Here is a 17,168-nt window from a genome sequence, read left to right as displayed (position 1 = left end):
ACAGTGAAACTCTGGAAGGTTTTCTTCTTTATTGCCAGGACAAATTTCTTACGGTTTCTCATTTAAGTATGTGAAGAACTGTCCAGTTGTAATTTGCAGAGCTTTTAACTGGTGACTCAGTGAGGAATGATGTCATATATTATCCTACAACGGCTGGTGTGGTTCCCTGTGTTTCTGTGGCAGACAGTACTCCGGGGTTTTCATCCTTTCGTCAGCCTCTTCCCAGCCAGCCACAGGCAAACAGGCTCTCCAGCCCTGGATGAAACAGGAAGTCTGACAGCTTGAGTCTGCAGTGGGACCCCTAGTGTTTTCCCACTCCATGTCCTGGCAGCGTTCCCCAGAAGTACAAACACACACACACAGAGCTCCCATTGTTGCAGCCTTCTCCAGCCCACTGATCCTAATATGGAATGCAGCAGGAAACCCATGATTTCCTGACACTCGGCAAGCTGGAGGAAGCAAGGAAAAACTCCATTAAAAAAGCCCAGCTTTCCTCCATGTTAGATGTGAAGTGGAAAATGGGGAAGATTTAGCAAAATTCCAGTGTCTTCCCTCAGGCTTGGAGAACAGGGGACCAGAGTGAAACCCTCGAGCTGTTGAAATTTCTAGACTCCCAGGAATGCCCTAGAATTCGGTGAAGATGAGGATTTCTTAACTTGAACTGATGGGGGAAAGGGACAGATGCTTTTAATCACTCTCCCCAGTGCGTTACCTGTCCCGATCAGTATGGTAAGTGAGAGGGCATGTGCCAGCCACCTCGGACGAGTCTGCAGGATCCCAGTTACCCCGAGTAAGGCAGAGTGATCTCAAGCGTGCCGCGGGCTTCATGGGCTTTGGAAGAAGTGGGAGAAGCAACAACCACAGCACAGTCACAGCAGCTGGAGCCGCGAGCATGAACTGCCAGGAGGGAAATGACAGCAGCTGCGGCTGCGGTGGCCACGAGGAGAAAAAGATGCTCAAGTGTGTGGTGGTGGGGGACGGCGCCGTGGGCAAGACCTGCCTGCTGATGAGCTACGCCAACGACGCCTTCCCCGAGGAATATGTGCCCACTGTGTTCGATCACTACGCAGGTAAGAAAAGTGGGAATCCCACCCCTGCGAACGGGTCACAAGGTGTGGGAGGTAACATCCCTGCTTCAGAGGGGCCTGGCTTATCTCCATTGTCAGTACTGGGTGCAGGCCTGGTGGAAGCCAGGTAGCTGGGCGTCACAGCAACCAAGGTCTTTGCTGTTGTTAGAACAACCTGTATATCACTTTTATTGTAACCCTTTTCTCTGCTCAAACCAAATGAATAATGCTGGGGAAATACGCTGAATTGCCGTCTAGACTTTGGAGCTACAGGTGTTACTTAATATTTGCCTGAAGATTCATCAATTTTCTTTACTGTGAACATTATAAAATGTAGTGTAATTGCATCACAGTTCTTTTTACCTTTGTATTTTGTATTGGGGTATAGCTGATTAACAATGTGGTGCGTCACAATTCTCTCTTACAAAAAAAAAAGAAACCCACTAGTCGCACAACTGGTGAAAGAAGTGTTCTTGCCACTTCTCATATATTCACCCCATGCCATTTATAAATGAAATGCTGAAATTAGTAGCATTAGAACATTCATTTTTCCATAACAATTGGTGCTATCCTGATGTACTTTCATTTTCCTGTGGAAGTAGATTGAAGAAAAAGTATTCAAAGATTTGAAATATGTTAGGCAATCTGTATTTTGAATTAAAAGAGGTTTTTAATCAATATGTTTTAAAAGTAAAAAATAAAGATTAATATAAAATTTCTTAATTATTTCAACGTATGTCCTGAAAGCACAAAATATGGCATAAAATATTTTAAGGTCTGACAGTTAAGATAGTGTGGTTACAACTTAATTCTTTTTTTTTTTTTTTTAACTTTACAAAATTGTATTAGTTTTACCAAATATCAAAATGAATCTGCCACAGGTATATTGGTTATATTGAGTGTTCCAAAGTTTCCCATGGGATCGCTTATCTAATTTTTTCCACTTTGACTCTTATTTTTCTCTTAATCTCTAAAGTAAATCCGATTAAACTTTTTAAAAGCAAATTCATAAAATGCTTCAATTTACAATAGCCTAGATTTTACAACTTTTGGGGATATGATAAACTGCTTGATCACTATAAGATCAGCTTGAGTTACCAGAGATTTGAGATTTTGTGATAGGGAAGTTTCTCTTCTTCACTTTGGCTTTGGGTCCGGAGCAGCGGAGGGGAAATAGCCCACAGGAAACCTGTTTGAGTGCTGGCTTTGCTGTGGGGCTATTTGAAATCCTTTCTGTAGGAAGTAGCTTCTTTTCCAGAACTAAACAATCACCTACACCTCCTCCTGCTAGATGTACCTGATTTATGACACTATTACATAGCAGACAGGGAGAAAACCAGTGAAAATAGTATCCACTCTCTAGCAGGTTTTTCTATATTTGTAGAAATTAGGAGCAAATTTGAATGCTAATTCCCTTAAGCTTTTCTGAAATTATAGTGGCTGTGCTCAAAGAAGGGTTTCTCTGGTGGCTCAGACGGTAAAGAATCTGCTTGCATGTGGGAGACCTGAATTTGATCCCTGGATTGGGAAAATCCCCTGGAGAAGGGAATGGCAACCCACTCCACTATTCTTGCTTGGGAAATCCCATGGACAGACAAGCCTGGTGGGCTACAGTCCATAGGGTCACAAAGAGTCAGACATGACTGAGCAACAAAGCACACACACATACATGCCCAGAGAAGAACCTTTGAATGAGAACAGAAAGAAGAGAAGTGCAGATAGACTTTCACCTGGAGGAGAAAAAAAAATCTAATTGTAAGATTAGGTCTTCAACTTAAGAAAATTATTAGGATCTTGACCTTAAACATCTTAGCAAAGGTTATTTATTCTACATTTGCTTTCTCCCAGGCTAGGGAACTGGCAGATTGTTGTTGTCATTCAGTCACTAGGTCTTGTCCAGCTCTTTGTGACCTCTTGGACTGCAGCATGCCAGGCTTCCCTGTCCTTCACTATTTCCCGGAGTTTGCTCAGATTCATGTCCATTGAGTCAGTGATGCCATCCAACCATCTCATCCTCTGTCATCCCCTTCTCCTCCTGCCCTCAATCTTTCCCAACACCAAGGTCTTTTACATTGAGTTGGTTCTTGGCATCAGGTGGCCAGAGTATCAAAGTTTCACCTTCAGCATCAGTTCTTCCAATGAATAGTCAGGGTTCTTTCTTTTAGGATTGACTGATTTGATCTCCTTACAGTCCAAAGGACTACCTAGTTTCAAAAACTGCTAACAAAAAAAAATACAACCCACAAGGTTTTGAGTGCTTTTAAAAATTGCATATTCATGGGACTTCCCTAGTGGTCCAGTGGTTAAGAATCTGCCTTGCAATGAATGGGACTCATTAAAGCTAAGATCCCGCATACCGTGGCCAACTAAGCCCATATGCCACAACCAGAGGGCCCGCAAGCTGCACTGAAAGATCCAACTTGCTGCAACTAAGAACCAATGCAGCCAAATTTAAAATAAGTAAATAAATAATTTTAAATTACATATCCCATCTCCAACTTTTGGGTGAACCAATTACAGCACAGTGTCAGAAATAAAAAGGATAAAACTGTCTTTAGAGGTAAGATCAGCCTATAAAAAACATCAGAGTGGAAACAAAGGCTGGACCACCTCTAGATTTCACCAGAAACAAATTATTTTGTTTCAGTTGTATACATACTTGTTGTTATTTGAGCATTAAAGCATCTAAATTTTGGCTATTCCTTGCTTTAGCTCTCAAGATATCACAGCCACTATTACCAAAGCAATACTTTGCTCATAGTTCAGTTCAGTTGAGTTGCTCAGTCGTGTCCGACTCTTTGTGACCCCATGAACCGCAGCACTCCAGGCCTCCCTGTCCATCACCAACTCCCGGAGTTTATCCAAACTCATGTCCACTGAATCGGTGATGCCATCCAACCATCTCATCCTCTGTTGTCCCCTTCTCCTCCTGCCCTCAATGTTTCCCAGCATCAGGGTCTTTTCAAATGAGTGGGCTCTTCACATCAGGTGGCCAAAGTATTGGAGTTTCAGCTTCAACATCAATCCTTCCAATGAACACCCAGGACAGATCTCCTTTAGGATGGACTGGTTAGATCTCCTTGCAGTCCAAGGGACTCTCAAGAATCTTTTCCAACAGCACAGTTCAAAAGCATAAATTCTTCAGCGCTCAGCTTTCTTTATAGTCCAACTCTCACATCCATACATGACCACAGGAAAAACCATAGCCTTGACTAGAGGGACCTTTGTTGACAAAGTAATGTCTCTGCTTTTGAATATGCTGTCTAGGTTGGTCATAACTATCCTTCGAAGGAGTAAGTGTCTTTTAATTTCATGGCTGCAGTCACCATCTGCAGTGATTTTGGAGCCCAAAAAAATAAAGTCTGACACTGTTTCCACTGTTGCCCCATCTATCTGCCAGGAAGTGATGGGACTGGATGCCATGATCTTAGATTTCTGAATGTTGAGCTTTAAGCCAACTTTTTCACTCTCCTCTTTCACTTTCATCAAGAGGCTCTTTAGTTCTTCTTCACTTTCTGCCATAAGGGTGGTGTCCTCTGCATATCTGAGGTTATTGATATTTCTCCCAGAAATCTTGATTCCAGCTTGTGCTTCTTCTAGCCCAGTGTTTCTCATGATGTACTCTGCATAGAAGTTAAATAAGCAGAGTGACAATATACAGCCTTGACGTACTCCTTTTCCTGTTTGGAACCAGCCTGTTGCTCCATGTCCAGTTCTAACTGTTGCTTCCTGACCTGCATACAGGTTTCTCAAGAGGCAGGTCAGGTGGTCTGGTATTCCCATCTCTTTCAGAATTTTCCACAGTTTATTGTGATCCACACAGTCAAAGGCTTTGGCATAGTCAATAAAGCAGAAATAGATGTTTCTCTGGAACTCTCTTGCTTTTTCCATGATCCAGCAGATGTTGGCAATTTGATCTCTGTTTCCTCTGCCTTTTCTAAAACCAGCTTGAACATCTGGAAGTTCATGGTTCACGTATTGCTGAAGGCTGGTTTGGAGAATATTGAGCATTACTTTACTAGCGTGTGAGATGAGTGCAATTGTGTGGTAGTTTGAGCATTCTTTGGCATTGCCTTTCTTTGGGATTGGAATGAAAACTGACCTTTTCCAGTCCCATGGCCACTGCTGAGTTTTCCAAATTTACTGGCGTTTTGATTGCAGCACTTTCACAGCATTATCTTTTAGGATTTGGAATTCCATCACCTCTACTAGCTTTGTTCATAGTGATGCTTCCTAAGGCCCACTTGACTTCACATTCCAGGATGTCTGGCTCTAGGTGAGTGATCACACCATCGTGATTATCTGGGTCGTGGAGATCTTTTTTGTACAGTTCTGTACAGTTCTTTTGCTCATAATAGGTACTCCCAAACAATGTTGCTTTTACACTTTGAACATTTTTTAAGTCCACAGTATCTCACAAGCTTACATTTTGTACCTTTTTAAAATCCACAGTATCTCACATCTTTAAAGGAAATAAAGATGTGAGCCATATACATCTAGAAGCCCAGTGAAGTGAACATTTTCATCAGTAGAGGGATCTTCTCCACCACAAAGACCCTACCTAATTCTCTTTACCACCATCGTCTTCATGTACGAACTGATTGAATGTAAACCCGGACACAGTCACATGAAAATCCACAGTCAACTGTAGAAGAACTCATGATCTCTTTTCCATGTGGAGAAATATTCAATATCTAGTCCCTGGGTCCTACTCGCTCATTCTGCAGTGACAACCTGCAACTAGTTTACTGAGTCTTTGGAAAACTGAAGTCAAGGAATTCAGAAAAATTCAAGTCAAAGAGAGCCTATCCCTTAAAGAAGTGAAAGGGCTTCCCTTCTGGTTCTGCTGGTAAAGAATCCACCTGCAATGTGGGAGACTGTGTTCAATCCCTGGGTTGGGAAGATCCCCTGGAGAAGGGAAAGGCTACCCACTCCAGTATTCTGGCCTGGAGAATTTCATGAGCTACACAGATTTTTCCCTAATAACTACCTATCTTAGAAAGGTAAAGATATAATAGTATGGTCACATCAGCATACTTCTCAAAGTAGTGAGCTCTGAAGCCAAACAGCCCAATTCTAATATTGACTCTGCAGTTACTGTGTGGCCTTAAGTAAGTTGTTCAACTTCTCTGTGCCTCAGTTGTCATGAATCTTTTAAAGGGACAGTATAGATATTAAGGTCATGAGAACAAAATAAATTAATACATGTAGCTCTTAGAACAGTGTCTTAATTGGTACGTATTAGGTACATAGCAGCTACTATGATTAAACATAGGGATGAGATGGTTAGATAGCATCACCAATTCAATGGACATGAATTTGAGCAAACTCCGGGAGATAGTGAAGGATGGGGAAGCCTGGTGTGCATGGGGTCAATCCATGGGGTCACAAAGAGTCGGACACAACTTAGCAACTAAACAACAAAATCTTATATACACAATGAATAAACAAGGTCTTACTGCATGGCACAGGGAATTACATTCAATATCCTGTGAAAAACCATAATGGAAAAGAATATAAAAATTATATATACATGTATAACTAAATCACTTTGCTGTATAGCAGAAATTAACACAATGTTTTAAATCAACTATACTTCAATAAGAAAAAAGAATAGGGTCTCTACACTTAAACACAGCTATGAAAAGGAATTAAAGTATAATTAAAAGATAAAGGCTACAACTAGGAAGAATATCATTACAACAGTATCCTCCAAATGGAACAGGGTATGATTGAATGTGTATATTGTCCTTATAATATAGTCATCATGTCTACTGATAATTGATAAATATGTCTACGTGGAGTAATTGTAGTTGGATATTCACTTGAGAGGAAATATTAGTTTTGCCCGAGTGATTGTAAAAAAATCAACAACCAACTAGAAAAGAAATATTTTTAAGTTTTATGAATCTTGGTTTTTTTCCCTCTGTCCTACCTACCAGAATCCAAAAGTACATCTGCCAACAAAAAAATGTACATCTGCTCAACATAGCTTTCCTTGACTCCCCAAGGAAAATTCCTTGCTCCTTCCTCAACCCATGTCCAGAAATGCGTCAACATTGCTAGAACACAACTTCCACAATTGAGAGCAATTTGCTTGTTTCCTTACTTCCCCACTGCCACTATACTATAAACTCCTGAAAGAAAGGGTCATGTCTTGTCAAAACCAGTGTTCTATTCTATGTTATTGGGACTTTCTTGGTGGTCCAGGAATTATGACTCCAAGTGCTCACTGCAAAGGACCCAGGTTCAAACCCTGGTCAGGGAACTAAGATCCCAAAAGCTGTAGTGTGGCCAAAAAGGAAAAAAAAAACTCTCAGTCTTCATCTTACTTGGTCTCTTGGGGGCTCTTCTTATGGCTTATACTCTCCTTCTTGAAACACTTCCTTGGTTCCTGAGATATAACATTCTCCTAGTTTTTATTCCCCTCAATGGCAATTCTCTATCTCCTCTGCTGCCTTCTCCATCTCTTCCCTACCACTATCCATCAGCATACTTTAATATTCAGTCTCTCCCTTGTCTTCTCTATCTGTGCCCAAGTTGATTGTATCTAGTCTCATGGACTTAAATGCTGTTTATACACTGATAACTCCAAAATGTATATCTCTACCACAAAAAAAAAAAAAAAAAAAAAAAATTGACTCAGATTCATATATCCAACTGTTAATTTGGATATTTAATAGACATCTCAAACTTAACCTGTCCAAAGCAGAATTTTTTTAATTCTCCCAATCTACTCCTCCCCTAGTGTTCCCAATAGAAGTATATGACTACTATTTCCCAACCAGTTGCTCAGAACAAAAACTTTGGTATTATCCTTAACTCCTTTCTCCCTTTGACAGTACCCTCCACATCGCTCTATCCAAACCACTAGTTATTACCCCTTCCTACTACAAATCAGGTCAATATTCAAAATACATCTCAAGCCTGATCACTTCTCACCACTCCTCTGCTTTCATTCTTGTCCACGCCACCATCATTTCTCATCCAAACTGCTATCATCACTTCCCAGTTCCCTGCTTCCAGTCTGGCTCCCTCCAGCCAGTTTTTCACAGAGGGACTACCCATAGCCCCAAATCCACCAATCACCTCCCTTCACCCTAAGACTCCATCATTTATCACAGTCTCCAAGGCACTCCGTGACTTGGGCCCTGTTATCTCTCCAATGTCCAGTTCTAACACTCTGCTCTGCAGTATTTTTGCTCGAGCCACACCAGCCTTCTTGATGTTCTTCAGCCACACCAAACTCCATCTTTCCTTGAAGGTTATGCCCTTGCTCTTCCCCCAACCTGACCTTATTCCCTCCAGAACCCCCTCAGTCTCAACTGATCACATTGTTTAATGCGTTCACACACACAAACACAAACACGCATGCCTGCAGAGTCACTCTTTAACTTTTTATCCTGCTTCATCTTTCTTCATAAGATTTAACACTACTTGACATTATTCTTATATTTGTTTGCTTACTATTTTTATCCTACATTGAAATGTAAACGCCATGAGGGCAAGGGCTTTGTCTTGTTCTCTGCTCTATCTCCATCTTCTAAAATAGAACTCATGGAAATCAGCAAAGCACCCAAAATCCAGGAAGAATCTTTAATCTTCTCCCTAAAAAAAAATAAAATAAAATAGAACTCAAAATCTAGTGTGCTCTCAATAGACAGTTACTGAATCAATGAATTAGAATGTCTTAATCATCTCATTCCTCCTGTGCTTAGATAAATTCCTGGTCCATTAAAACTTTGATGAATAAATGAACAAATTATCAATCCAATAGATGTCTCTTTAGGAAGGAAACATATAAAATATTTATTAAATATATTATATTTTTGAACTATTTTTTTCACATTTTAAATAATCATTTTATCTCTACTGGAATTATAATACAGCATTGAATTTTCTTGATCTAATGGGCCAATGTCATGTCTATTTGCTCAGTCGTGTCAGACTCTTTGCAACTGCATGAACTGTAGCCTGCCAGGCTTCCCTATCCATGGAATTCTCCAGGAAAGAATATTGGAGTGGGTTTTCATTTCCTTCTCCAGGGGGTCTCCCCAACCTAAAGATCAAAACTGGGTCTACTATATTGCAGGTAGATTCTTTACCAACTGAGCCGCCAGGGAAGCCCAATGTATTCAATGTATAAATTTCATTTGGAAACAGACAGAATGTACTCAAATTCCTCCACTTATATTATATTTAAAAGTTTACATAAATTTTGGGTGGCCCACTCATTTATAGTTCTTTATAAAAGAGCATGTTCCAGAATAACTCCAAGTTCAACTAAGAACTAGGTCTAAAAACTGGGGGCAGTTAAAGGAAGATTAAAAAGTCCACAGATGTGCCTAAGAAACATCTCTGGGCACTGTTTCCTACTCCCGATGATGACTCGAGGTGTCCTAACAACCTTTAGAAATTTCACAGCTTACCACAGAATAACCATATTTCTTCCCCCATCCTGGCTTCATCTTATTTACAGCTTTGAGTTTTGTGGCAGATATCTCACTGATAAAGTAGTATCAATTAATGTTTCACACCACATATGTCATAAGGATAACACTTCCGTTTCTAGTTTAGTTAGATTGTATGTTGAGTTGGATCATGCTTGTGGTTTGTCTGTTGATCTGTGTGGCTGCATAAAAGAATCCCATTCAAGTTAAAGCCTCTGCCTGACGTACCTCATTCACCATTTCATTTATCCTCTGTATGAGAATCAGTCATGTCTGTGGCTCTTTCATCTATCACCCATCTCTCTAGGAAAACCACCTGTGTTTAAAAAATTTATGTCATCACTATTTGCAAACCCAGGCTGCCTATGCAGGAAATTAACACAATTTGTGGAAAAGGGAAAAACAGTTCGTTGCTCTATCAGCTGAGTGAGATGTGAAAGGATGTTGTTTTCACAGAGAGCTGAAAGTCAATTCTAAACTTTTTTCCACCTAATTAAATGATGATTGGTCCAAGGTAGACTCCATCATAACCCTAATGGCCAGAGCATTGGGAGGAAACTATGTCCAATCCAGAAGGAAAAAAATAATAAAGAGTAAATAAAACAAAGCCCCAGGCCTACACAGTGTTATGACACAGTTCTGCCCCTTCAGGAATATTTACTCAGGAGTTTCTCTTTTGTTCTTTCCAAAGATACCTGCGAGTCTCTGGAGAATGGATGAGATTCATTTTTTGTAAGCCAAAAGAAAACCTAAAACACCTCTCATGGGACTATGAAATAAATCACCAGGCTTTTAACCTTAGGCAAAAATATAAAAGAAGTGTGTGAAAGAGGAGACAAGAATGGGTCAGTCAAATCTCTCTGTTCAAAAATCCAACATGATGCTCAAAAGCCCAATATCTTATAGGTATTCCACTCTCCAATATCTCTGTGTGAGGCAGTGTGATAGTGCAATGAGTGTCCAATGTTTTTCTGGACTCTTGGAGGCCACATCAAAAGTACAGTAACAGGAATTGTACAGATAGTTCCTTCCACAGTCTACACTGTGATGCCTATGAGCACGAGCACATTCAGAGGCTCAGGGGTGGAAATTACACTCGGAAAGCAAAGCATACTGCAGAGGAGTAAACTGTGAGTTTCATCTCTTAGGACTAAGAAAGAATAGAAGAGGGGAATAGAGAATTAAGTATCTGTGACCATAGCGACCCAAGAAAAGTCATGCTCCTGGGATTAGAAACTCCATCTGCAGTTCATAACCCTCCTGCATTCCAGATTTAGCTGGCAACAAACCAAGGCCTGTGACCAATTCAGGCTTCAGTGCACAGACTCCCTGAGACCAAGACTCCTAGTTCCACACAGCCTGGCTCCTTTCACTGCCCAAGCTAGGAAACCCTTCATAAAGTTTACTACTGATTGTCCAACAAAGTTGGGCTTCAGGTAATCAGTACTTCATTTCCAGGATGGCATTTTCAGAGTCTGCCATCACTCCCTCTTGTTGTGGGGCAAAGAGAAAACTTGGCTCAGAATGGCCCAGTACACTGAATATCTTTGTTTTGGAATGTAGTTGGCCTATTCCACAAAGGCAACAGAAAGGTGGGCAACTCACGTGAGGCCTCTGAGGAAAGGACAGGTATGAAAACTCAACAGAAATCATCTCACTCACCAATTCTGAGCACAAGATCACAAGGATCTACAGAGGTCCTACCCTCTGTGTTTAGACACAGGTTCTAATAAGGCTGAAAATTTACTTTCCCACAAACAAAAATCAATGCCATCCCTTGGTTAGTTAGCAGAATCCAAACAGTTAATTTTCCGGGTATAGCTCAGTCAAGATAAATTCCACCGAGAACTCAATAGGGACCCACTGTGAATCACTGAGTGGCCTGGCATCATTCCTGAATACTCTGAAGTCCACCAACTTTCTGGATGCGCCTAATTCTCACCAGACAAAAGGACCTATTCATGTGTATTCATTCAGCATTTTGTATTGGTTCACAATACAGCTTTTATTTATGATGTTCCTCATTTGCAGTCTCAGTTTGAATTTCATTACGGCCACGTGTAATCCTACAAGCAGTGTGGTACTATTTAATTACAAAACCCAAACGCTACTAGAATATGTACTAACAACAACAACAATAGCTACCCACTTACAAAGTCCTTGCTATGAGCATATTTTGAGATGTTTTCATACATCAATTCATTGTATCCTTATAATGATCCTATGAGGTATTAATTTTCCTAAATTTGACTGATGAGGAAACCAAGTCTCAAAGTTATTAACCAATTTGCTAAGGTTAAATAACTTGTAATGAAGTAAGTGGAGGCCATGAAGCAGTAAATAAACAATGTAAGCAGTGTGTAGGTTTAGAGCTAATCATGTTAATCAAAAACTCACTGTTAGTTAGGATATGCTAACTTTTTCTGACAAATAGACCCAAACATGTAAGGGATTAACACCTTGCTAATTTATAGTCCTGAATAGGTATTCATGTCAGTTGGGCTACTTTCCTTCATTCAGTCATTTAGGGACCCAGGTTCTTTGCATCTTGTGATCCCACCATCCCTTAAGATCTCCCATCCAACCAGACTACTGAGAAAGAGCAAGGTGGAGAAGGTGGAGAGGCTTGCATGGAAAGTTTTATGTGCCAGGACTGGAAGTGACAGATATCATTTCCAGTCAAACTCCAAAGCAGACAACTTAGTCATGAGGCCACACCTATGTCTAAGGGAAGCTGGGAAATAAAAACAAACCCACCTATGTGCCCAGAAAGGGGAAGAATGAATTTTAATGGAATCTAGCCATCTCTGTTTGCATCAAACTCTCTAGCCATCAAATATGCCTGCTCATTTTTTCCTACATGTAAAGCAAAATTTTTTCTCAAGAGGGATCACAGAGTCCAATATTTCAGTGAAGCAGGTTGAAATCTAGCATCTGCAAGTGATGCCTGGTCCTTTCCATTTGATGGAGACACGGTTCCTGTGGTCAGTAGAAGACTCATTATCTCCCCCATATATACGGTCACCTCTTAGCCAATGATAGAAGAGATGAGATAACCAAAATACCCAAACCCCCTTTCAGAAAAGAAAAGAATAGGAGAGACATAGCAATAACAGAATCCAGTTAGCAAATGTTGGGAAGATTCCCTGACCTAGCAGTGGGAGACATTTCTTGAACTGACCCTTATGTTGTTCTCCAGGAGGAATTTCTTTGTCCATTATTCTGAACTTCCCCTAGCTTGGGTCTCTGGGGAGTTCTTCTTCCTCTTTCATTATCCTTCATGACACACATCTGAATTGGACCTCAAGGACTCTGTCTTTCTTAAAAGTCACACAACTTTCACAGCCTGCCTCTTGCTTGTACAATTTCATGGCTCAAGTATTATTTTTATAGTCATAAGAGCATTTAGTCCAAGTTTGGAGTTTCTTTGGAAATGCAGTTCTCTCAAGAACTTATTCGGAGAAGGCAATGGCAACCCACTCCAGTACTCTTGCCTGGAAAATCTCATGGGCGGAGGAGCCTGGCAGGCTGCAGTCCATGGGGTCGCTAAGAGTTGGACACGATTGAGCGACTTCATTTTCACTTTTCACTGTCATGCATTGGAGAAGAAAATGGCAACCCACTCCAGTGTTCTTGCCTGGAGAATCCCAGGGACGGTGGAGCCTGGTAGGCTGCCGTCTATGGGGTCACACAGAGTCAGACACGACTGAAGCGACTTAGCAGCAGCAGCAAGAACTTATTAGGTTTCTGGTTAGTTCTCAGTAACCACATCCAAGACCGAAGTGAGTCTTTCCTAAACATACTTCTTAAAAATACTTTGTCTGCTTCATCTAGCCAATGCCTGTTGCTCTCAAATTAACAATAGCTATGTAGAGCACATATGAAGCAAAAGACTTTATGTGACTTCATGTGACTTCATGTGACTTCATGTGATTCTGCTGTTAGGTAGGACTTCGTGTTGCTCTATATCTAGACAGAATATGAGAGGATATGGAGGGCAAGGAGTGGTGATCTGGGCCAGGTCTGCAAGTAGCAGGCATGACATCTCTTGATATTTATTTGGAGAGAAGTTAAACCCTAGGCCACACTTAGAGAAGTTAGCTATATGCCCAAAGAAAGAGTGATTTCAATGAACACTTAGTAATCATCACACTTGCTAAGCTGAAATTTCTTACATCAAATACAATAAACTCATAAACAATATAAATTTCCCTAAGGATCATATCAAATGTTCATTCAACTACAAATGAAATACCTGTATTTCCCAAATTTTCCCAGTACCTGCTTGTCAAAAATGCAGGTTTTGCAAATTAGTGCAGCCACTATGGAAAACAATAGGGAGGTTCCTTAAAAAACTAAATATAGAGCTACCATGTTGCTGTTGTTCAGTTGCCCAGTTTGTCCATCTCTTTGCGACCCCAAGGACTGCAGCACACCAGGCCTCTCTATCCCTCACCATCTCCCGAAGTTTGCCCGAGTTCATGTCCATTGCATGGCCATCCAGCCATCTCATCCTCTGACACCCTCTTCTTCTTCTGCCCTCAATCTTTCCCAGCATCAGGGACTTTTCCAATGAGTCAGCTGTTTGCATCAGATGACCAAAATACTGGAGTCTCAGCTTCAGCATCAGTCCTGCCAATGAGTATTCAGGGTTAACTTCCCTTAAGATTGACTGGTTTGATCCCCTTGCCATTCAAGGGACTCTCAGGGGTCTTCTCCAGCACCACAGTTCAAAGGCATCAACTCCTTCGTGCTCCACCTTCTTTACGGTCCAGCTCTCACAACCGTACGTGACCACTGGGAAGATCAGTGGTCTTCATATGGTAGCTGGATCATATGGTAGGTCTTTTTGTTTTTTATTTTTAATAAAAGGACAAAAAGAGCTACCATGTGATCCAGCAATCCCACTCATTGGCATATATCCAGAAAAGATGAAGTCCAATTCAAAAAGATACATGCTCCTCAATGTTTATAGCAGCACTATTTACAATAGCCAAAACATGTAAACAACCCAAATGCCCATCTACAGATGATCGGTTTAAGAAGATATACTATGTAATTATAGTATGTATGTATACACACACACACACACACATACACAGTGGAATATTACTCAGTCATTAAAAAAGAATGAAATATTGCCATTTGCAGCAAATGTGGGTGGATCTGGAGAATAACATACTAAGTGATGTAAGTCACACAGACAAAGACAAACATTATATGACATCACTTATACAGGGGATCTAAAAAATAATACAAATGAATCTGTATACAAAACAGAAGCATACTCACAGACATAAAAAACAAACTTATGGTTACCAAAGGGGAAAGGCAGTGGGGGGGAGGGATAAATTAGAAGTATAGGATTAATGGATATATACTACTATATATAAAATAGAAAAGCAACAAGAATTACCTCTATAACACAGGGAATAATATTCAAGATCTTGTGATACATATATACAGATTATTTTCTATTATATTTCCATTTTTAAAAAGGAAAACTATACTTCAATTTAAAAAGGAAAAACATGCAGATTTCTTTGGTCCATGCCAGAACTTCTATACCAGAGAAAGAGCTGTAAATATAAATTTCAACAAGCATCCTAAGAATTTCTTATTAGGTGAACATATGAAATGATCGTTTTGTAGTTCAAAACCATTTGGGTATCTTAAGTTCATATAGTTCAATCTAATATAATTTAGAACATTCAGAAAATCCTTCTTTATGCCATAAAGCTGCCTAAAAATCAAGTTATGAGAAAAATTCTATAACCAACCATCAATCATTAAAAGGGCTTCCCTGGTGGCTCAGACAGTAAGTAATTTGCCTGCAATGCAGGAGACCAGGTTTTGATCCCTGGGTCAGGAAGATCTCCTGGAGAAGGGCATGGCAACCCACTCCAGTATTCCTGCCTGGAGAATTCCATGGACAGAGAAGCCTGGTGGGCTTACAGGCCATGGGGTTGCAAAGAGTCAGACAAGACAGAGAAACTAGCGCTTTCACTTTCACACTTTCAATCAGTAAAAAGCTAGTTGAGAATAAGTACATGTATATATCATTTCTTGACTTAGTTTCTAACAGGAGAAATTGAGTAAGACAGAAGAGGTCTTTAGAGCCTTTCAGAAACAGCTAGCAAATTCCTAAATGAGGAAACAGAGTCCTTTATAAAAAAGATCTGTGCCCATGGCTGGTACATAGAGAGACCTTGGAAGAAAAAGAATTCACAGGGACGAAAATCAGAAAGCGAGGGAGGGTAGGAGGGAGGTGCCTGCGAGGAAAGGGAAAAGCCTCAGAGACTCACAACAGAGAAGAGTGGGAGTTGTAAAACGGAGCGGAAAGAAGACTCATTAGGGAAATTTGGGTGCACCAAGCGCCAGCTGCTGAGAGCAAAGCCTCAGGCATGACTGGCAAAGCTGCGAAGCATGAATCGCCGTTCACTGAGCCTGCTGTATGCAAAACAACAGTCAGCAGGACCGTGAGACCTTCGGAGTGGGTGCTGAGGACAGCTTAGAGAACACCTACTGTCATGGGAAGAAGCAAAGGAGTTTTAAAACACAGGAAAGAGCCCGGGATCCTTGGGGAGGTTAGGGTACAGCTCTGTCCTGGACGCAGTTCTTGCTCTTCCATATCTATCCAGCCCTGGGATTGTGAAACGAACATAAACATCTGTTTCCCCTCTGCAGATCTTCCTGTTCTTCTTCGTGCTTTGACCTAATATTTGGAGAAAACGAGGGGGAAAAAAAAAAACAAAAATGGAAAGTTGCCTAAAATTCAATTTCTCGGAGTCTAAAAAAGCTTTTACTTGGGCTAGAATCTGGTTTCTGCAAAAGATAGGATGTAAAGTCAGGGAGAGACAGAAATTTGGTAACTGGGACTTAGGCACCCTTATCTGGACAATGACCAGCAGTCCTGCCCACGGGGACCTCTTTCAAGTCTCTCTCTCACTGTTTTAATATATATAAATCAGTCAGCCAGGCTTCAGAATGCGATTCAACCTGCCAACAAGAGAGAAACAATTCTCTGTGTGGCCTTAGCAGAATGTAGCACAATGAAAAAAAAAATTGCTTCATAATCCTCTTGGAATAATATTTATGGTTTATTAATAAAATAGTAATTGTGTCTGTGTGTGTTCAGTTGCTCAGTTTTGTCTGACTCTTTGAGACCCCATGGACTGTAGCCCACCAGGCTTCTCTGTTCATGGAGTTTTCCAGGCAAGGATACTGGAGTGGGTTGCCATTTCCTCCTCCAGGAGATCTTCCCAACCCAGGGATTGAACCCACCTCTCTTGTGTCTCTTGCATCAGCAGGCAGATTTTTACCACTGTGCCACCTGGGAAGCCCAAAACAGTAATTAATTAATGTTAGTTAGCTATTATTTAATATGCACCAAGCCCTTTACTTTGCTGTCTTCTTTAAGCCTCATATTTTCTCTGGTAGTAATATCTTCATTTCATAGAGAAGAAAATTGGAAGTCAGAGAAGTAATCAGTCCAATGTCACAGGACCAGGAAGTGGCAGAATTAGGGTTAAAATCTGTCAGCTCAAATATTAACTCCTCAAGAGGCCAAACCAAAGCACCCTGATTTAATTGACACCATTTCAACACCTATTTATTTTCTCTATAGTAATTATCTTACTTGTTTATTCAT

At 40.7% G+C, this 17,168-nt stretch overlaps 1 protein-coding gene across 1 annotated transcript in view; it reads left to right on the top strand.

The window, feature by feature from the left end:
• The first annotated feature begins 349 nt into the window (after positions 1-349).
• The window catches only part of RHOJ (ras homolog family member J), a 91,966-nt gene continuing 75,147 nt past the window's right edge, over positions 350-17,168 (top strand). The window contains exon 1 of the mRNA XM_025295400.3: positions 350-1,070. Within this exon, the coding sequence (XP_025151185.1) occupies positions 827-1,070 (244 nt within the window). The 5' untranslated portion in view covers positions 350-826. The remainder of the gene's footprint in view (positions 1,071-17,168) is intronic.

This window comes from Bubalus bubalis, chromosome 11 (genome assembly GCF_019923935.1).
Source record: "Bubalus bubalis isolate 160015118507 breed Murrah chromosome 11, NDDB_SH_1, whole genome shotgun sequence".
Lineage (NCBI taxonomy): Eukaryota > Metazoa > Chordata > Mammalia > Artiodactyla > Bovidae > Bubalus > Bubalus bubalis.
Note: the sequence above shows the minus strand (reverse complement) of the source record. Positions and strands in the feature narration are given on the sequence as shown.